Source organism: Lepisosteus oculatus, chromosome 7 (genome assembly GCF_040954835.1).
Source record: "Lepisosteus oculatus isolate fLepOcu1 chromosome 7, fLepOcu1.hap2, whole genome shotgun sequence".
Classification (NCBI taxonomy): domain Eukaryota; kingdom Metazoa; phylum Chordata; class Actinopteri; order Semionotiformes; family Lepisosteidae; genus Lepisosteus; species Lepisosteus oculatus.
This window is the reverse complement of record NC_090702.1, coordinates 15,840,743-15,863,089: the sequence shown is the minus strand read 5'-3', so window position 1 is coordinate 15,863,089 and position 22,347 is coordinate 15,840,743. Positions and strand designations below refer to the sequence as shown.

The window sequence follows — 22,347 nt, the reverse complement described above, 5'->3', positions numbered from 1 at the left end:
GATACAGAACATTAACAAAGATTTTCAATACAGTGTTTATAGGCCCATCATCATGAATATGTAACACATTTTAAAACACATGTAAATGTTTCCCTCTAGTGTTCAAATATAAAACTGCAACTACAGTTAAACAAGCTGTATGCAATATTTAAAGAATAGAGTTAGCTGGTTATTAATTTCATGTGCGATTGATAAATATATGAAATTATATATGAAATGTAACTAAATAAAACTGATTATACAGACATTGTATATATATATAAAACTTCCTGACCTGTGGATTAATTGCAATATAAACATCTCTTCTTGCATCATCTAACACCACCTATTTCAGGACTACTATAACTCCTTTATTAAACAATTGTACTACTTGATAGCAATAAGTTATAGATAATTAGCAGGAAATGTAGGAAATAAAGATCTGGTTGTTTTTTAAAATAGTGCAACTGAGCAGATTTTAGGGGCCACATGTTGAGATGATCTACTACTGTACTTACAACAAATACCTTTCATTGGATAACTTTATGTCATGCTGAGTTTCAGAGGGTCAGGTTTTCAAAATTCATTAATAAGATAAGCCAGTTACTTCCATGCAACAATGTGGTGGTTGTAAATTATAAATTCATTGTTCTATTATATCTCCAACCCTGACCCCAGAGAGCCTCAGTGCGGTTAGTTACGGTCCATCCTACATCAACTTGTTTAAAGATTTGAAAAAATCATCAGAAGTAATTGATCAATTAAGGGAATACTCTTTAAAATTAAGGTAATGCTAGCCCTTGAGTAATGAAGGGCCTTCAGATTTTTGCTCAAAATAATCTAGAGAACTAGGGAGGTAGGAAATGAACAAAAACACCATCCCTACCCTTTAAAAGTATTTTAAGGGATTATTGTCAGGTTTGCAAATGCATTACAGTCACATTACAAGTATGCAGTAATCTCCTGCATAGTTTGACTAAAAGCCCTAGTACACAGTAGATTTGAATTAGGAAAAAGAGTTTAGGTAGGCAAGATTACACAAAATCAGGGTTGAATTTAGCTGGGACACTCATGTTAACACCCCTACTTTCAACCACAATAGCCTCAGTTTAACATCTCATCTGAAGTACGGAACCTGGGAATTATACCAACAGCGTCATTTTGTTTTTATTGAACAGAAGGTGCAACACATCTTTCTTTTCTTTTTGGATTTGAATTCTAGAGGCACCTTGAAACATATTTAACATATAATTATTTTAGGTGGGTGTAGTTATTATATAATTTATATTATATTATATAATATTATATTATATAATTATTTTCGGTTTAATTTGCATTTATATGATTGTGGTTACAGTAAATGTTTTTTTTTTTTTGGTGGTGTCAAACTTCAGGATGTTGAAAATAGCAATTGCAAAAGATTGTACTTACAGTCCCAGGCCGAGGATAGGGTATTCTCCCCTCATACTCTGTCCATCTATGGTCAGGCCCCTCTTTGTGGGCATATGGTCCATTGAAGACAGCACGGATGTCAGCCATGCTGTATACACAGACTGCAGAGCCCTTAAATATTGAACTGTGAAGATATTGGTTTAAAATAAATAACAGGCACTGAAAACAGTAGCCATAGTCCCTGGTATTTATCAGCTACTTCATACCTACAATAACAAATCTTACCGTTCAAGACAAAACTAATCATTTTAACAAGAGGTGACTGCATTAGTCAATCATAAATCACAAAAAACTTGAAAAAGAAGGTGCAGTAGTTCTGTGAGTAGCCTGTGCTGCTGTGAATGAAAAGCAATGTGACTGTGTACCTTGTTGTTGTGAACACTCCGTAAACAACAGGATTTCTGTAATCTCTTGTTGATAGCAGAAAAATATCCTCTAAAAACAAACACACAAAAGAAAATTATGTTATGGTTCAATCAGCCTGCCTAAAAATTCGGGATCCAACAGTCACTTACGGAGTTCATCGAAGTGGGTATCAACACCATCCAGCCCAGGGATGGAGCAGACCAATCTAGCTTTAAGGAATGTTGTCCATTTGTTGGTCAAGCTTCTTAGACCTCCTACATCATTCTGAAATCAAATTAAATGTAAATAAAGGAGAAATGTTTACTTTACTTAACTTTTTTAAGTTACTTTAGAGTTTAAACTCAGCAAACTGAAAAATCTGCTATGTATCTTAATAAAATTAAACAAAAACTTTTTGTCTGGAAGCAATATGTAAAATCTTAAATGACAAACGTTCTTGAAAGTTTCATTGTTTTTGTGAAATGAAACCTTTTTTTTGTTTTACTGCAGTTTCTTGGATGGTACTGTACATGAAATTGAATTCCATTAATCTTTATATCCACAAGTTGTCAAAAGTCCTTGTGTTTGGGTTCTGCAGACTTATATCTCCATTACTCATGTTTATCATTTCTCAAACTGTTGAACTATTAAAAAAATAAGTATTTTTTTTTTCAAACTGAAATGTTTAGTACCACCACAATAAAACTACATGTATCTTCATGTTATTAAGCCATGGAGCGGTTGCATATACTCCATCTGCAGGTGACTCAAAACATAAATGCAGTAATGCAAAAACCTAAGTACACATATAAACAATATCTTATCTTGTAGATCTGAATGGAACAGAAAATATTGAAGATATAATAGTAATTGTGTGATATTCAAATATACTGTGATATCATGTCACACTGGTGACAGAACATGAAACGTAACAAAAAACAGTAAAAAATATTTTTTATGAGTGCTAAATTGTGGTTTGTTGATATTATAAATGTATTTATAATTGATAACAGTATTGATAGTGGCATTAATAACATAAAATGAGACCTTAAAGAAAGGTCTCATTTTCGTGTTATTACTCACTTTGGAGTATAAAGAGCATGGAACAATGTGCTCTGCCTTGTTAAAGAATCTGAAACCAAGGATTCTTTCTGGATTAGCTTCTTAATCAATTAGTTACTGAGTGCCAATTGGTCAAGATAGTCCTAATGCCCTCCTCTCATTTGTAACCTCTCTTACATACTTATGTTCTTATGACAAAGCTTTTAGAGGGATGTAGTCACCCATCACATTCATTAGATAGATAGATAATACTTTATTAATCCCGTAGGGAAATTGATGTGTAACAGCAGTCCAGCCCAAGACAAGCAAAACAGACATCAGAATAGTTATTAAACAAAAGACAAACAAGATAAATAAAAATAAATACATAGGTGTGTGCAAAATGTGCTGATCATAGTCACAGTCACTGTAAAAACAATAAAATATGTGCAAAATGTGCATAGGTTTATACAGGCTGATTGTCCAAAAAGTACAATGGAGTAAACATGCTGTCCATAGAGGAGCAAATGAAGGGCTAAAAGTCCTAGCCTAGGGCAGCGTTATACACCCTGACAGCCGCCGGGAGGAAAGACCTGCGGAAACGTTCCCTTGAACACCGTAGCTGGAGCAGTCTATTGCTAAAAGTGCTCCGCTGCCCAGTAACAGTCCCATGAAGCGGATGAGAGGTGTTGTTCATGATGGCTGTGAGCTTGGTCAGCATTCTCCTCTCAGCCACCACCTCCATGGGGTCAAAGCTCATCCCCAGCACAGTGCCAGCCTTCTTGATGAGTTTATTGAGCCTATTTGCCGCCGCCACCACTGATTCATAAAAAATGTGTAGCAGTGTTCCACACACACCAAAGGACCTGAGTCTCCTAAGAAAATAGAGTTGGCTCTGACCTTTCTTGTACAGGGCATCAGTGTTACCATTACATACACATACACTAGTATCATGCGAGGAACCTTTCTGTTGACAGCACCAAATTAGAAAAATTATATTTAAGGGTCAAAGAGGTTGCATACAGAAAAAAATTGCATATGTTTGTTCGCATATGTTTTTTTATAGACTGTGTTGCATTTTTAATACATAGACTTCCACATTATAATTAGTAAAGAGTCAACGTACTGTATGCTAATGAAATATTGTGAACTACAAGTGTATTTGTACTCAACACATCTGCTTCGCTCTCACCTGGACTGTGATACTCACTTTAACAGAGATGACAAGTACTGTTTTCTCTGAGTAGTAATCTACTAGATAATAATTCTCATGGCAGATATTTACAAATTCTTAGAAACTTCAACAAGAAAATAATATTTTCCAAGTATAACAAGAGTTATAAAACACATAACTTTTTTTATATTGCCCTTCAAACTTGAATAGAGCTGGCAAGAAGTCCACAACAGCATCAATATACACATTTATAACTCATCTAGGAATCTTTGAGTTAGCTAAAGAATATTAGTAGATGTACAGCACTTTCTTTTATTGGACAATCATGATTCTAATTTGGTTATAATAACAGTATATGGGGGTGGCCTGATGGTGTAGTGGTTAGCATTGGCTGTCCTTTTGGGTGTGCTACAGTTTCCTCCCATAGTCCAAAGACATACTAGTATGTTAATTGGCTCCAGAGAACGTGCAAGTATGTGTATGTCTGTCTGTGTGCCCTGTGATGGACTGGTGTCCTGTCCAAGGTGCACCCTGCCTCGTGCCTATTGCTTGCCAGAGAAAGTTCCAGCTCCCCCACAACCCTATATTGGATAAAGTGGTTAGAAAATGGCTGGATGGATGTTGACACTTTCTTGAGCAGGCAAGAATTAACACTCTGAAAGAAAGGATTACAAGATGTGCAGAAAAGCAAAGGCCCATCTCTGCAGCAAATTTTAAAATTGAGCAGAGATCTTCTTAAATCAGAGCGTAAGAAGCTGAGGTCTTCCAGCTGGGAAACGTAATGCTTCGGTGGAGCAAGATATTGGCTAAAAATAGCTGTTAGAAATTTAATTTGAATGCCTGCTTGTCAGGCTTTGGCACTTTCATCATACATACTGTATGAGTATTTAAAAAGCGAAAAACAAATTAATTAAAAAGGGGGGTGCTCAATTAACTCACACTCTTGTTAGGACTGGAAATGGTAAACAATAGTTCAAACATGAGCTGTAGTGAAAAAAAAGGATGCCATTTATCAATTCAGGAGAAGAGCTGCATTTTAGAGTTTCTATGACAGGATTAACTAAGAGAGATAATGATACAGTTCAGCAGTTAGTAGATTCTAGCAGCAATTTTTCAGATTTCATACTGATAATGCACAGATACAAAACAAGTAACAAGGGGCAGTGCAGTCTGGTGCAGTTGCTCTGTGGCTGAAGATATGTGTCTGTGGAAGGTGCTGGAAGGTTGCTAGTTCATATCCTGGCCGGCAGAGGAATCCTACTCTGTTGGGCCCCTGAGCAAGGCCCTTAACTCCAGGGGTGCTGTATAAATGGCTGACCCTCCGCTCTGACCCCAAGCTTCTCTCTCTGTCTGTGTCTCTCATGGAGTTGGGGGTATGTGAAAAGAACATATAAAAGAAATTGTATATGGCCAATAAAGTGATTTTAAGTTGGTGATTGGATTCCTAATACAAATACAACAGATGCATTCTCAATAAAAGCAAGCAAAAAACAAAATATGAATGTTAGCCTGTATATTTGAGTTATTGTAGAAGTACATATTTCCTGATGATTTGGTCTTTGAAGATGGCCAAATCAGGACAAGTAGCTGGTTGTCAAAACCTGAAAACTGAAGCTCAAATGAAAACCTACTCCCATAGCAAAATCATCAATTTATGTACAACAATGTAATTTTGCTCTTATCATTCAATTTGCCTTACAGTGAAATAAAGTTCTACGGTACCTACATTAAAATCACAGTGTGTGATTATATTTTAAGACCTGTGATACTATTAATTCATTATTCATTTTTACTATAGACTGATAGGGTAAAATCCATATTTTTAATGATTATGAAATATGTGAAATTGTATTTCTGAAGTTATATCTTCCAAAATGGATGATTTATAACAGATATTATTGAAAAAAAAAAACATAAGAATGCTTACAGACAAGAGGGTCATTCAGTGCATGTAGCTCATTTATGGTGTTGTATGATTTACACAAGGAGATACTAAATGTGACCACACACCGGTGTGTATGTTAATGAATGGAACAGTTGTTTCAAAATATAATCACTTGGTAGAAAAAATGTGCAAAAATATTTTTTTTGTTGACTTGGGTATGAAGCCAGAGTGCATTAGAAACTGAGCATGAACCCTTAATGGACTGGTGCAAGTCCTGTAAGGTGGAACTGTAGAAGTTCTCAAGGCGAAGGACGTTTCATGAGAATAAACACTCCAGCACTTACACTGTTTCAGTAAAATGTCATGTGTAAATATATTCTCACATCATTTTACCATATGAAAAACATACAGTACCACTTCTGAACACATTTGTTCAGATGTCTATGCAAAAACACAGCAATAGATAATTAAACCCTCATTTTGATTAATTGTATTTTAACTATAAACAGCATCTTAAAATCTGAAAAAAAAAATATTGTGGTTAAAGCAAGAATATAATAAAACATCTTAAATCATCAATATATGTGGTCCAATATTGCAACAAATTTGATATGTTTACTGGCTAAAATGTTAGGAAGAAGTAATGATTAAATTCCATGCTGAAAACTAGGAGAAACACAGTGGAAACACTTTGGCTGTCGAGCTTTCTTTGGGTGTGTGTATGAGTATGAGAAAGGTGACATGAATATAAAGTACAAGAGAACAAACAACAGAGTAGGTGAGAATGGGCATACAGGTGAGAAAGAATAAGTACAGGAAGAGGTACTAGGAGAAGTGTGGGAATTTGAAATTTTAATTAATGGAGAGGATTTAAAAGAAGAAATATACAGTAGTTTGTTACAAAAAGAAAATAAAAATAGTCTGTTGTCACATTTTCAGGATAATTTTGATCTCTGACCTTTTTCTTGAATACTACAGAAGGAAAACTGTAAAAGGATTCAGAAAGAAAAGTAAAATCATGAGCAGGAGAAGTGAAATGAGGAACTATCGGATTAGAGAGATCTTTGATCCCCTGAATTGTCCAGCCAGTCGTCTTCGTGTCTCACCAATGCAAATAATGTAAAGGCAGGGATTTTTCTTTAACAGATGCAGTAAGTACTTGATATGCAAGTTGTTCTCCAGATGATTTTAAAATGCCTCAATGGGTCATGCATATCTGTGGTGGAAAACACATATTTGCGGTGGCTTCTATTACAGGAAAAGGTGCTGGTGGGGATGGTAGCTGTGGGTTGTTAAATAAACTGTGGACAAGAAGGTTGCATGGATTAGTTAGTTGGCAATATTACATGATGTGGGGGTCTGGGAAAAACACTCTTGTTTAAGGCTCATCCAGTAGAATGAAGAAAATATCTTTGACAATCCTGGAAATGCAAAAAGCTGTTGGGGTGGAGGGAAGCACCAGCAGCATATTGTTCAGATAATTTCCTGTCCGGTTGATGTTACAATGGCTGTTTCTGGCCCTGTTGATACAATACTTGTTCCTGTGCAGCCAACGCAACTCGGAGTTCTCCACTTAAAAATATTAGGGATTCCCAGTTACATAAACAGACTCTCTCGGTGCCCGGCAATGTGTCCTTGACTAAGGAACATGAGACAGACTTCCCTCAGCTTAGGGATCCCTACTAGAGGAATCCCTAGATCTCATCATTCATCAGCGCCAGAGTTGGCAAGTTATGTAGTTCAATTCCAAATACTATTAACCTTGTCACAACATCAAGTGTAGATAATTCTGCTAGAAGAATGGCATAAGAATGGTTTGAAAATATTTAAAAACCTTGTAGAATTAATGACATGCCCTTTATAAGCTGTTTGTGCTGCTCATACTGTATTAAGTTAAATATATAATTAGGTTGACCTTCCCAGTATGCTTTGTCATAAACATTGACATTTTAAGATATTTGATATAAGGGTAAAATAAGATTAAACATTACTCTAGTGCCTCTAATTGTGGAGTCACTGAGGTTTCATTATCAATTTAAAACATAATGACTAGAAATGTAAAAAACAATCCAGAAGTCTCACTCCATAATGAAGGTATTATTTCTTATTGAAAATTCAAATGGAAGACTGAATCTTAAGCAGCAAAACAAAATGGTGTTAAGACAAAAACAGCTTTTGTAACTGTGAAAACAGTGCACAGTCTTATTGTTTTTCAAATATATAAGAAAAGGTAATGTCTTCCACATTGTGTACAGAATATCTCTGTCAATTACATTCCCCAAGCTCTTCTCCTCAGTTAAACACACAAGCTCTAAAGCCTGCATTCCAGCCAAGTTAACACACATGTGGAAACTCCAGGAAGGCTCCATCAAAGTTTCCTGCACCTTCATTAGTGAATTTCCCGACAAATATTCAGGAAAAAAAAAAGTTTCTCTACCAACAGCAAAACCTTTGAGCTGAAATGAAATCTTAAGTGCAGAGATAATGATGAGAAAATGAATTAGCAGTGTAGCAGATGATGGTTAAATGCAACATTTAGCAACAAGGTTAACAGTCCAATTCAGAACAGTTTAATAAAGTCTCCACCCTGAGCACACGCTGCCGTTCCACAGATATCTAACAGACGGCAGTTCATGGAGTCCATAGCAATGTTTTAGTTTTTTTGAATAGTAATGATTGAAAGAAATTGCTCCATGCTTGAAAGAAATAATTGCCAGGAAAATCTGATACTTAATGGTGTTGTTTAGTAATCACATTACACAGTATTAAATTGTAACCAGTGTGTACACTGTATATCCACACTGAATGTCAAATTTCAAGTTAATATTTTATTTGTACAATAATAGGTTATTCAAAGGATCTCACCTTGCACACTCTGGCTACTCTGGAGAAAACAGTTTTATCACTAGTGCTGCCTTCTGTAGTAGCTTCTCGAAAGAAGAAATACATCTTATCATCATCTGGATTATAGGTGTCTGCAACAGGATGGGCTGCAATAAATTTAGCCTCTGTTGAAATACAAAATAAATAGTAACATCAAATTTTACAGTTCACTATGAAAAATCAGGTGCTGTCAATAACCCTATGGTTAACACATCTATGAAATGCTTGTTAATTTAGGAACTTACAGTGAAAGTGGATTTAGAATATAGTCCAATATAAATAAATAATAAATTATAAATTCACTTTACATATAAACAGAGAGACCACCAATGTGATCATTTCGATTACTCATTTGTAATATTTCTAATGCTGCTCACTATATTTGGGCCTTGTTTTTCCCCAGCTTTAAATATGGCTTCCATTGCATACCTTACCAGCTTAAATCTGCCATATAAATGTAAATATATTCTTGAACATAATAATGTACCAAAATACAGTAGAAACATATTAAACACTTTAAAAAAATGTACACAAAGTGATTTATATTGCACACTATTCCATAACATGATTTCACAGTCTTTGCATGAATAAAGAAACAAAAAATATATATGAAGCATACTACATAACAATCATGGAAAATCTCCCATTCATCAGGAAGCACTGAAATTGAAGCAATACTTTAAGTAAATATAGGAACAGAGAAGTGATTTTGTTCATAATATATTTAACAGCATTCAAATACTTTGCGAGAGAAAGGAAAAAAAAAGAAATGGAAAAAAGCAAAGTCTTTATACTTGGCATTCCCACATATTTGGAAAACGTGTCAACAACTGGAACACAATAAAATCGGCATTTCTCAGACAGTATATTATTACGAAATGCACATAATGCATAGGAATCTGGGTATTGTGGCTATGGAATCACAGGCTATAAAAAACACAATAAAACTAAGGATCTGCACTCTCTCTTTCTCTTTGGTTTTGTATGTGTCCTATGTGGAAAGGTAAAGGTCACCTAGTGGTTTGAAGAAACTAATTTCGCCCTCTAACTAATTTCGCCCTCTGTTCATAGGTGAAAGTGTGATAGTCTGGATCAGTAGAACCCAGCTATGGTGGTTTACAGGAAAACAGCAAAGTAAAGATTATTGATCATTGATGTTTTCTGATTGGAGAACTACTGTGTTTATTCAAGATAGATTGTAATATAGTTCTGAAAGAATCAATTTTGCTTTTAGCAAAAATGATTTTAAGAGTCAAACAGAAAGGCAACAGCAAAGCAGAATATTCTGATTTTGAGAAGACAGGAAGTTTGAATTCAAAGGGCATTACCATTTATCCAGTAATGTTCAGAAATATCAGTCCTTATGTAATGCTGATCATACGAGGGTCCAAGCGAACGTGTAAACGTTGTGTCCTTGCCAAGAAAATCAGATGCTGTTCCAGCATAGAGGTATTCGTCTGTAAATCAATAGACAAACAAATTTCTTATTGGCCGAGAAAAAGGATAGGATGGACAACAAAAATAACACTAAATCCAAGTCCTAAAATTCTCTTGCAAATGCATGCAAACAAACACAGGAACATTAGAACGAGTAAGAAGTTAAAATGACAAAAATGAAAAAGCAGTGATATATTTTTAACTGGAGAAATAAGTTTTGAAAACTTAGTTTTAATTCCCTTAATAAGTTGCCTACCCATTGCAATTAATTAAAAAAAAAATTCTGAATCATCCAGATTAGCTCAACAGCTACTAACACAGTCTTATAATGATTACAATTTGCTACTTATGAGATGCTTACTTATTCCCTAATACTGGAACATTGCTTTTCTTAATAAACCTGTTAAATAAAAGTGTAGTTTAAACTACACAAACTGACTAGTGAACAACAGAGCATATGGCAGAATTGCCATCTGTGTGTCATCCTCTATTCTACTGTGAAACAACAAAAGAATGAACTGTCAAAGCATAACTGCATCATTGTCTGTTTTAGAATTCACAGAAAATAATAACTTCTGCCAAACTTAAAGAACAGCCATGACCTGTAAAAATAAAAAAAAACATCCACTGCATGACTGCAGCAATTGTTTCTTATTGTTTATATTAGAACTTTGCTATTGCAGGGAACACTTCTACCTTGGCCATTTGCAGAAAAAAATGTATTGAAAGACTGTGGTTGAGTTAATGAAAGATACTGACTTAGGTCTTGCAGTTTCCTCAGGTACATGGATGGTATTGGATCAAACAATGGTATTTTAGGTAAATAAATAAAGAGGAATCATAACCACTGTTATTATCATTCCTTTCAATCACCCTTTATACCGAGTGTTTATGGATACATCAATCAGACAGCCAGGGTCCTCTTCAGGGAAGCAACAATAGCATTTTTCCAGAAAGCTGGATGTCATGATGAGAAATGAGTTAAATAATTAGTGTTTGCCTAGCTGACAGACCAGCAAGGACCATTGCCCATCCAGGGAGGAGCACTGTTGAAAGACCCTTAACATTTCTTACAGCAGTTATTCGCCCCAGCAGATTTATTTTCACTCACTTCAGGCGCAGTGATGCAAAAGCACTTCTAAAAAGCCAGACAGTCGTTCATTCATACACACTACAGGAAATTAAAAATAAACCAGACAATCACGAAACAGCTTGTCTTGAACCCCTTATCTTATGTCATCCCACACATTATATTCTCACTTTTTAAAAATGCAGTAGAGCAATATAGCCTGTACTGTTATGCATGTTGTTATGACGATAAATATAAAATGACTGACCAATGACAAAGTTGTGTGAACACTGGCAGGATTTCCAGTTTAGATCAATGTAATACAAAAAAGCTGATTTTAAATTAAAGGTTTCAAGTGAGGAGCTGTGTCAGCATATGGCCTGCATAAGAATATGTAGGGTTAATTCCATGTTGGAAAGAAAAAACATCACCATGTCAGAAAATAAACATTAAATATCACCTGAAAAGGCTCCACAAGGCTGAAATAATGTCTTTTTTCTTCATATTTTACATTTGATAAATATTTGACAGTAAAACTATAGAGTACTATACCAACACTTGGTTTCAGAAAAGGTGAAATTATGTTATTATGTAAAGGACAAAAGGTGTGTATTTTGGAACTCTAAGAATTAATTAGAGGCATTTCAATTTTTTGCTTTTGTTCTTTACATAAGAGATACAAGACAAAATTTTCTGAATATGACAAAATGTATATGTATTAGTGTTGCCATTTTGTACAATTCATGGCGATAGAACCTCATGCTCAAACTACTGTACATGATGTTTTTCCAAATAAGATGTTCATATGATGTATTAACATATATATGAAAATATATCAAAGTATATTTCAGTGCATGTACTTAAATTCAAATCACCTATGTTGAACAAAATGTTTGGCATTCACAATAATACTTAATACTATATTTGATTTCTTTAGGAGGGCATTGTCTAGTAAATGTGTGTGAACCAAAATTGCTGAATACTGGGAAAAATAGTGGAACTTGATTTATGTATGAAAGAGTAAGAACTCTTCACCTCTTTTACCCCGTGAATATATACCAACTTTTGAAAACGGACATATGACAACAGTATTTTATGCTCATTATGAGTTACTTTAATGTAGATAAATTATCTTTTTTTTATGTGTCTATAAGACTCTGGGAGTTTTTGAACATGAGCTTCACTCCGACAGAGACTTAGCAGCAGGAGAACAAAAACTTCTGAAGCCCATGAAGAACCACTTGTCACCACTCAAATCTGTATGGCAGGATAAATGATCTCCTGCTAGAGTCATGGTCACAAATCATGTCCCTCATTATAAAAGAAACTGATACTGAACACTGTCTCATTTCCTTAATAACATAGCCTGGGACCCCCCAACTTCAAACTGATGGCTTTTCCATTACATATGGTGAACAGGGAAGATTCATGGTGAATTAATGAGAATGAGAACCTATTAATTCCTTAAAATACAGGTCAAAAGAAATATCTCTACCTAAATAAATAATTCAGGCAGATAAATGTAGAAAGATTATGTTTTATTATATCTGTTATAGGAAAGGCCAATACGTTCTCCTAATGTCCTGTCCCACTACATTTGTTCTATATTAAATTTAGAGCTAAAATGGATCATGCAGAAAATTAATTCACAAACTTTCCGTTCTTATCTCTGTGTTTGTGAATATCAGACATACTCAGTAGCATTCCAAACCTACTTTTCTCATTTTAAAGAATGCATTTGATTGTATACACTTAAAAATTAATATTTGCCTGATACCACCAGACCAGCAGTGGAAAACTGGATAGGCTAATCTGAAGTTTGACTCAGATTGGGATCAAATGTAATCCTGAGGTTATTTCTCACCTGCTAAAACCGAAGCAAATGGCTGCTGTGGGTCAAAGGGGCATTTCAGTCTACCGGATTCAACACTGTGAGTATTCAAATGGAATGTAGTTTCCTGTTGTGGAAGACAAAATGAAACACTGTTCTACAGTGGTGGAAATGACTATAGGAAAAATGTTTATGTACAAGTAAAAATAAAGATTTCAAAGCAAATTTGAACATATAAAACATTAACTGGATTTAGTAAGTATTTCATGTTGTCTATATACAGTAGTGCATGACAAAATCAGAAAGAACAAAATCAAGTTAAAGGAAAAGAATACATAAACTGCAAGCACAGGCTAAAAAGGCTGTTAGAAAGGTCAATTTATACATTGAAATATTGCAATAGAAACTAAAATAAATAGTATATTTACACAGTAAAGTATGTTAGTAAAGTATCGTAGAGCTAAAGATGGGGATATTTTAGGATACTGACAGTATAATGGCAGCTGTATTAATTTAACTGAGGTGGTTACCAAAGAAGGAATACATACTGTATACCCAGAAGAAAGAAAAGTATTATAGGTACTAGAAGCACACAATGATGTGCACGCATAATTTTATTCTACCCGCTGTACTTAGGGTTACAAGAGACATTAAAATAGATCATTAACAAAACCCTTCTAGCAGTATATAAAAAGGGTGGCAAAACTGAAGCAGGTATTGTAATTACAGAGCAATAAGTCAAATTAGACATACTGGTCTATAATTACCTGCTCCAGTTTTGTATTATATGTAAGGTTATCGAAACAATAATTTGAACAAGAGGATCATCTTTATAGAAATAGGAGATCATGGGATAGCATAGATTTAGGAGAGGTGGTTGCTTAACTGTTTTTGGAGTTGTTAGAACAAGGCTACAGCAGGTAGCTACAATGGATATACTGTATGTGTACAGTATATGAAAAAGACAGAATTGTAAAGGAACAGTTTGCTTTTTCGGTGAGCTGTCAGCATACTTTGTTTGTTATAATTTGCACAGACAGCTCTCTTCCAAGACAATGACTAGCTTCAGTAATTACTGAAACAACGAACGGTTTTATTTTAAGCATCTACAAGTAAAATTTGATGTCAAACCAATATCTTTGATGAGAGCTGAGGAATGGCTCCCAGCACAGTTTCTGCCATGCACTGCAAACCTCAGCCATCAGTGACTAAGATTATTTTACCTCTCCACGGCCTTCAACTTCAACGAAAGCACACATGGGGTGGAAGGCCCCTGTGCCACAGGCATATACATGGGTCTTGTTATAGTTGTGTAGAACCCTGATGAAGTTTGCACACTCTGTCTGTTGGGAGAAAGTGAAAAGTCTTAGTTAACTAAGGAAAGGAGTACAGTCACACTGAAAAAATCACAGCTAATCAAAAAGTAGAAAGAAAAGTAAACCAATTTCTCTATGATATAAAAAAAAAACATCAACAATATCTGGCTTACATATCTGCAAGGGAAGCAGATTTCCTGCCAGACATTAACAAGTAAAGCATCTTAATAATGTAACTTTGGGATTTATACCGATAGCGTATCTTCCACAACTGTTTTGCTCTTGTGCAAAAGTCTATGCATTCTCCAAAATATTTAAAGCAAAAAAGTTTTCTTGTCTTTTGTGTTACGTCCTTTTAGATTCTCACCTTTAATGTTAAATGATTTCCAGAAAATGGGTAACAATAATCATGTCTTTGATTCTCAATGACGTCTGAGCACTAAATATTGGTAATGTGATAACATGTCTATTAGTTGGAATACAGTATAAAGAAACCTAAAGGGTATAATTACACACAAATTATTACACTTACATGTGTATTTTTTCCAGCTAGTTTGCACAATTCTGTTCTTTCTTTAGAAGCAGGCCACTCAATCTGTCAAAAAAAAAAATTATAATAAAATACATTCCAAAGATTTACAGTATTTATGTAAGTATCTCATTACCAGCAGAAAAGGTCTATAATCTTTTTTTACTCAAGTGCAGTGTGGCAGGGATCTCTTCCAAGTCGTGACATAATTGTGTATCGATTTATTTTTTATAAATAGAAATAATCTTACGCTTTAAATATAATAACAAACCAAGTTTAATAATTACTTTGGATTTTTTGTAAAACAGAGATAATTAATAGGTTTATTAAATGATTTTAAAGTATTTCACTCCTCCTGTCCATTTCTACACTTTTCACCAAATTATGCAGTACACAAACTCTGACCCTTTCAAAGAGTACAGGTATAATATGTAACAATGAGGCAAGTATTTAAACAGTAATTACATATTTTTTCTCATGAATGGTACTGAATGAAAAATATCCTGTACTTAGTCAAACAGTAATGCTGCATTATTGTGCCCTGTCAATACACACTGACAGCTTGCCCAATTATTTTGAAGTATGAAGCATTTTATGAAGGATAAAGATAAAATATTTATTTTGTGACCAAAAGCCAAGACTTCGAGCTGTTAAACATTATACCAACACACTCTGCAAATTACCATAATGCATTTTGGTTCGAGTCCAGTTTTCACCTCTGGAAACAGCATTACAGATCAGATCCAGCTAACGTAATTGACAGCATATCTGGAAATAGTCATAGATCGGATAGCCTATTTTTCTGGAATTTCTCTTAAAACTGCCAACTACTTTCATCACTTTCTTCAAAGAATCTTAAGCATGCAGTTTATGTTTTGAGAAATTTAAAAGATTATTATAATTACATTTTAAAATTCTGAACATTTAGTGATATTCTGTTAATGTGTTTTCTTGCAATATTATTTCAACATTGAACTTATAACAATACTTATCTTACTAGTGATACAGTATTTCTATATCTCAATTCTCTCCAGTAAAATCTTAACACTGTGAGTTATAAACAATACTATCCATAAGACCAATGTCTGACTACGTCTGACTATTTTCCGATGTGTATTATCTGGAATTCACATTCAAGACCTCTTTATAAAAGTATTTTTTTTTTATTTAAAAGCTATTTTGTTATTGCATGTAAAAACACACATACAGTACAAAACACGTCATGTTATTACTGGAATATTATTTTCAGCTGACAGTGAATTAGTATTACTTTCATCTGGACTGCACACCACCCTCACTGATTACAGCAGTTTAGGAATGGAGAGAAGTATGTTTACCTTGGTTAAATTAATTAGTCAAGATACTCCAAACATCCCTGCCAATAATATGGTGAAATATGCAGAACATTCAATTTGGTTTTACAGTGGCTTTAATTAACCCAATATATACATAGAAGCTTTCTTCTGGAAGAACATCTTGTCTCAAGATTGTTGTTGTGTATATTCGCCTGGCAAAATAAGTGAGGCGCTAATTCTAATGAATCATGAGTGGTATAAAAATATCCTAACTGAACTTCTAGTTTGACCCTAACAATTGTAACACATATCAGTAACAGGAACAAGTAATAGGTTTATTCCATGCTGAAAAGAGAAGAAAGAAAACACAACATTTCGGCTGTGGAGCCTTCTTCGGGTGTAGGCTACAGAATGTTAAAGAGGAACCTGTGATTTTTATGTTTTTTTTTTAATTTATTTGTATATGGAGTGTGTAAAAGCAATTTCAGAATGAATAGTTTGAACTGAAAGACAAAACAAATCCCCAAGCCAATCTGAAGGTGTTGTTCTAATTAGATAGCCAGTGCTTAAAGGACAGATTTAAAACCAGCACACATTCATTCTACTGTATGTGGAATAATTTTCTGTATTCTCACGGGCTGGTGGCAAAGTTCTCAGCAATAAAACTAGGCTTCTGTACCTTATCCACCCATCCATTTTATAACTGCTTCATCCAGCTCAGGGTCGTAGAGGAGCCTCAGCCTATCCCTTCAAGCAATGGGTGCACAAGACAGGGTATACCCTGGAGGAGACCAGTCCATCATAAGGCACACACAGACAAACACACAAGCTCACACCAGAACCAATTTTCCCAGAAACCAATTCACCTACCGATTTGTCTGTGGACTGTGGGAGGAATCCAGAGCATCTGGAGGAAATCCACATGAGCATGGGGAGAACTTACAAACTCCACAAAGACAACAACCGAGGTCTAATGCTAACCACTGCGCCACCATGCCACCCTTCTGTACTTTATTCCACTACATAAATAAAACAGTCTACAATATATTTTTTTTAAAGCAACAAACTAGGAATTTAAACACTTTATTCCAATTTGTGTGATTGCCATTACAACTGTAAGGAACTAAACACTGGAATCAACCGAGATAGAAATCTTTGTATTAAATAACTGTGAAATTAATTCACGTAGTAAGTAAACTGCTATGAACTAAGTAAAAGGACCCAAACCTAAAACTAAAACTTAACCTCTAATGCAGATTGACTTAAAAGAACATGTTCAGAAAATGAATATATTAAAATTGGTTTAAAATCAAAGAATATATTTCAAATAAGCTTTAAAAATATGCTTTTGTTTTTGAAGTAATGGAAGAAACTTACTTATTTCACTTACTTTAATTTAGTCCTTAATTACGGATGTCACAATTATGAAAAGTTTTTCCTTCAGTTCCCCAATGAAAAGTTTTTACTTCATTTCACAAATTAAAAGTTTTTCCTTTATTTTGCAAGAAATAACCCTATCAACTGCAGCAGAAGCTTAACCATTCATAAATAAGGCACTGGAGTTTAAGAATGAAAACAAAAATGTAACCAGCACTGTTAAGACAGAAGGACATTTTGTATACTGTACATTTATTGAGGTACCTGGGTCAAATGGTGGAATATAAATTAGTCCAACTGCCACACAGCTTTAGGGTCTTGGTTTTGTCTTTTTGTACTCTATGCTTCTAGGATAAGTGGGTTTGTGATAATGGAAGCATGGATGCATATAGTAAGTGAGAAAATAGAAACACAAAAAAGGTTCTCTTTTTTAAAATATCATGCTGATTAGCTATCATATTATACAAAATATGTGTTGCTACATTTTTTCTTGATTTTAATATTCAGAGTAGAATGAAATCTAAAAATCTGAATCACTTTTAGCATGAAGTCCTCAGAAATGCCATTTTAACTTTATGTACAGTACCTAAGCCAAGCGGGTGGAGGTAGCTATGTGATTGGAAGGCTATAAATCTTTTCTGCATCTCTCCAACTGAAAGTGCCAAATCACATGCAATTGATTCCTGTCTACACATTATCTCTCAGAAATGCCCCAGACGTGCCTGACAGTGATTGACATATTTCATTGGCTTTGGAGTCTGCTGAAGTGAATTAATTGGCTTGTTTGGTGGCGTGGGAATCTTTTATTTGACTCTGTGGGAATTCTATGGGCAAGACTCCTGGTTCTTCCATCAACACCCTCAGTCAGAAAAGTAAAGAAAACTATGCAGAGAGCAAAGGTACTGTACTGTAGCTCCTGCCATCATCACACACACAGAATAATATGAGGAAATTGTTTGGTAGACTAATTCTATGTAAAATATATATCATCTCAAGTCATTTCAATATATTACTTAAACAACATGATTTGGAGGTAAGTAAATTATTACATATTTTAACGATAAGCAATTCTGGTGAATTATGAAAGTTCAAAACAAAATTTGAACATAACACTGCTCATACTAAGATATGGAGTTATCTGCAATATTTTGGAACACTAAGCAATCATGAACATTTTTGAAAAGATAACATTGTATACGTATGTTTCCTGCATACTTTTTTTTACTTCCCTGGGTATGGCAAGTCTTCTTTTTTATTAGGATCTCAACAAACCGTGTAAGTTTAATCCTGCTGTGCATCACTGACAAGGAAGCAACACTTTCACAACTTGATTTGAAACAAAAACAACTACCTCAAAATTGAATAAATAATATGCTCTCATACAAATGGTTAGCAGCTGCGAAAATAACTCTGAATTACAAATTGCAAGTAAGTAATCCCTTTAAGCCCAGCTGTCTTTAGAAAACAAAATAAAACACGTGACATCTGATATTGGAAAACCTTCGTGACCAATAATGCTCTAACACAACTGCAAGGCCAGCCACGTGTGACCTGTCTCCCTGGCACTGATGCAGATATATAGAGATATTTGAAGATTTTACCCCACATTAGAGGTCATTTGTATTTGGACATGGAAGGAATGGAATATTAAGTATCACATACACTTCCGTGGAGGGCAACAGATTATAATGGCATGTTTTTTCAGCCTCTTTTGCCCTTGCACTGTATGAGCCAAGCATTCAGAGAAAACGGCAGAGGCCAGACTCTGGAGCCTCACTCTCCTGACGTGTTGTTTTTCCTACGGAGTGAAACTGGACTGGGGCCTTCTGGCACTAAGCCAATGTAAATGGAGTAACAAACTAAATACAACACAGACACAACACTACATTCTGTCACTTCACTGCTACTGCCGAAATTTGAACAATACTGCAGGCTTTCTAAGTGACTGTGATGTATGAGCACACGTTTATGTCACACTCCATGATGGTGTAGAAGAAGCAGAAACTCACATACTAGTGACATTGATGAGTAAAACATGAATAAAGGTCTAAGGGCAATTGATGTCTAGCAAATTAGCTATTTGGAATGCCAAAAAAAATTTTAACTTGTTTTTACAACTTGATGTACACCAGTTGTGAACCCCTCCCCGTGTTAAAACTAAATTAACCTGAACATTTATGTGATCTGGATGTTCTCCTTGTCAAGTCATGCAGGTCAGGGTGACAGCTGCCTTTTAATTTCATGAGCATATTATACACCACCACGATTAACATTTTTAGAATATTTTAGATTACTATATTTTAGATTAGTTAACTTGTATTTATTAATAAATAGCACAGATGTTATATATCAACACATATGTACAGTATATAAACATATATGTTGCAGTATATGATTGTTAGTGCCCCAGCTGGCTCTGTAGTAAAGCATGAGTTTCATTATCTCAGGGTAGCGGGTTCGTGTCCCATCTTGGGTGCAAGCTCCTCCATGTTGGAAGTTGGGCACAAGGCTAACAACTCTGTCCTGTAAAAACCAAATGTTATGGTAACAGCAACAGGATGTTGCAGCCCCTAAGTGCTGGAAGGCATAATGGGCAAATATCCATCCATCCATATAATTCTTACATGATATATATTAGTGCATGCTACAGTACATTACAATCATATTCACAAGAATGTAATATCCATGTTAATCAAAATTAAATGCAATTCCCAATGATTTATTCAAGATTATGGTGATTGCAATTATAGACATGCTTTATTATAAGAGAAAATGATAGTGAAAAACAGTAATATCTATGGTAATTAAATATATAACACTGCACATGTTAGAACTTATTTGCATTGCTTTTAGTTCTGAACATCATCACTTAAATACTTCCTGAGAAAAACAAAATCTATATATCTATGTCATCTTGTCGACAGATTTGAGAATGCAATTGCTGTCCAATACATACTGTTGATTTTTTAAAGTTTTTTTTAAATTTCCAAAACTAAAAAAAAACTTCATATGCAGATGGATAAGGAGAAAAACAAAATTGTTGATAATGATTCAATTTCATCCCCAAATTCACTATGATTTTGACTCACTGAACATATAACTGTTGCCTTTTTATATTTAGAAAATGTAAGTGTAAGTGAGCTGTCAATCCATAATGTACTCCTTTTACTAGAAGACATAGAAAATTAATATAAATGCCCTTGGATGTATCAGAGAACTCTGAATATGGAATATTAAGAGTAAAAACTGTACAGATTTCCACGTAAAAGAAGTACAAACTGGCTTGTCATCAGCCTTAGACAACTTCATCATCTGTGTTTACAATGCATTATAATAGAGGACATCATTCCCCCATCATCATTCTGAAGAGTAGCCACCAGTCTATGAAATATTGCTGCTCCAGGAGACAAGAGCGAACTACCAATAGGCCAGTCAGGATCAGGACGTCCTCTGTGCAGATATAGGGCAGGGATGCTTCCTGCTCTCCCTTTTTTTCCATTTCTCAGTGTGAGTCACTGAGATAGTCTGCTAAATATCTTTCAATGAGCATCTGTGTATCCAGCTGGAAGCTGTCTTTTTCCCCTCCCTTGGCTTGGTCTGTATTTGGTGTCTCTCTGGTGGCAAAGGCAAACCACTTCCCTTGCTCCCTACTTTCTTACACTGTCATAGCTACCGGGTTTACATTTTACAGTGTTTGCTCACTTTCTGCACATAAACTACACAAGTGAAAGAAAGGACTGCTTTTCCCCCTGTTTGTTTTGACATTTAAAAAATAAGACTGGTTAAAACTGTGCTAATTTTGAGTAGATGATTAGAACTGTTTCCCCTGTTTTTAAAAAAAAAGGAACAAGTGTTCCAAAATCCTTTCTTTTCTGTTATCCTTGTTTTATTTTAGGTTAAGCAGTTGATTAATATGGCTTCTTGAAATTTTTTTAAAAGATACTATTTTTTCTTTATATATTTTTTCTCTTCCTGCTTGTTTTTCTTGCACTTTATTCCCCTCCACAGCCTCTTCATCTGTACTTCCTGCTTCCGATTGATGCCCTGGAGTTGCAGCCCTATGATCTATGATTTGCTGCTCCCTGTGCCTTCTTACCTACTCTTGTCTTTTGTTCTCCTATGGCTTATTTATCAAGATAAAGATAATTCCCTCTCTCCCTTGCATGTGTAGAAAGCTACACAGCCACAGTGTTTTCTTTCCTTACCTTCCAGCATAGAATGAATCTTTTACCTGTTCCTATAATTATGGGCCAGAGAAATAGCTGTAAAAGGCAGAGAGAGAAAGAACAGACATCTTCTGGGTGCAGAAGAAGGATTCATGTTGTTTACTGTTTATTGAAGTTGATTAGTTTGTGACTACTGTTGTTTTTTCCATTGATCGATGTCATTTTAATTAATTTAAAGCCAAAACATTAGTACTTTATCACGTATGGGAGGGTTGCTTATGTCAAGCATGCCATATTCTGTAGTATATTATGCAAGGGTATAGAAGTGGCAACTATTTGCATTATATGCATATTTGGCTATTTTGGAAGGTTCTCTTCACCAAGCCCTCATGAATGTCGAGACCCTACAGTATATCGGGTGACCTTCAATCAGGAATTACATCCTGTTCTCTCATAGTCGAACTACGCTTAACTGCGGCTGTTTTAAAACAAATGTTTCTAAAATGATATTAGCCTCCAAAAAGGCTACCAGAAACATTATTGCATTTCTTACAGGAGGGCACTGCAA

The 22,347-nt window shown here is 34.9% G+C and overlaps 1 protein-coding gene across 2 annotated transcripts in view; it reads right to left on the bottom strand.

Moving 5' to 3' along the window:
• Positions 1-22,347, bottom strand: part of sema3d (sema domain, immunoglobulin domain (Ig), short basic domain, secreted, (semaphorin) 3D) — a 193,395-nt gene that overhangs the window by 18,717 nt on the left and 152,331 nt on the right. For both annotated transcript variants that reach the window (XM_015352729.2, XM_006633618.3), the window contains exons 4-11: positions 14,945-15,007; positions 14,320-14,439; positions 13,130-13,223; positions 10,088-10,216; positions 8,742-8,884; positions 1,947-2,061; positions 1,797-1,866; positions 1,411-1,555 (exon numbers count right to left, since the gene is read on the bottom strand). In XM_015352729.2, coding sequence (XP_015208215.2) covers positions 1,411-1,555; positions 1,797-1,866; positions 1,947-2,061; positions 8,742-8,884; positions 10,088-10,216; positions 13,130-13,223; positions 14,320-14,439; positions 14,945-15,007 — 879 coding nt within the window. The remainder of the gene's footprint in view (positions 1-1,410; positions 1,556-1,796; positions 1,867-1,946; positions 2,062-8,741; positions 8,885-10,087; positions 10,217-13,129; positions 13,224-14,319; positions 14,440-14,944; positions 15,008-22,347) is intronic.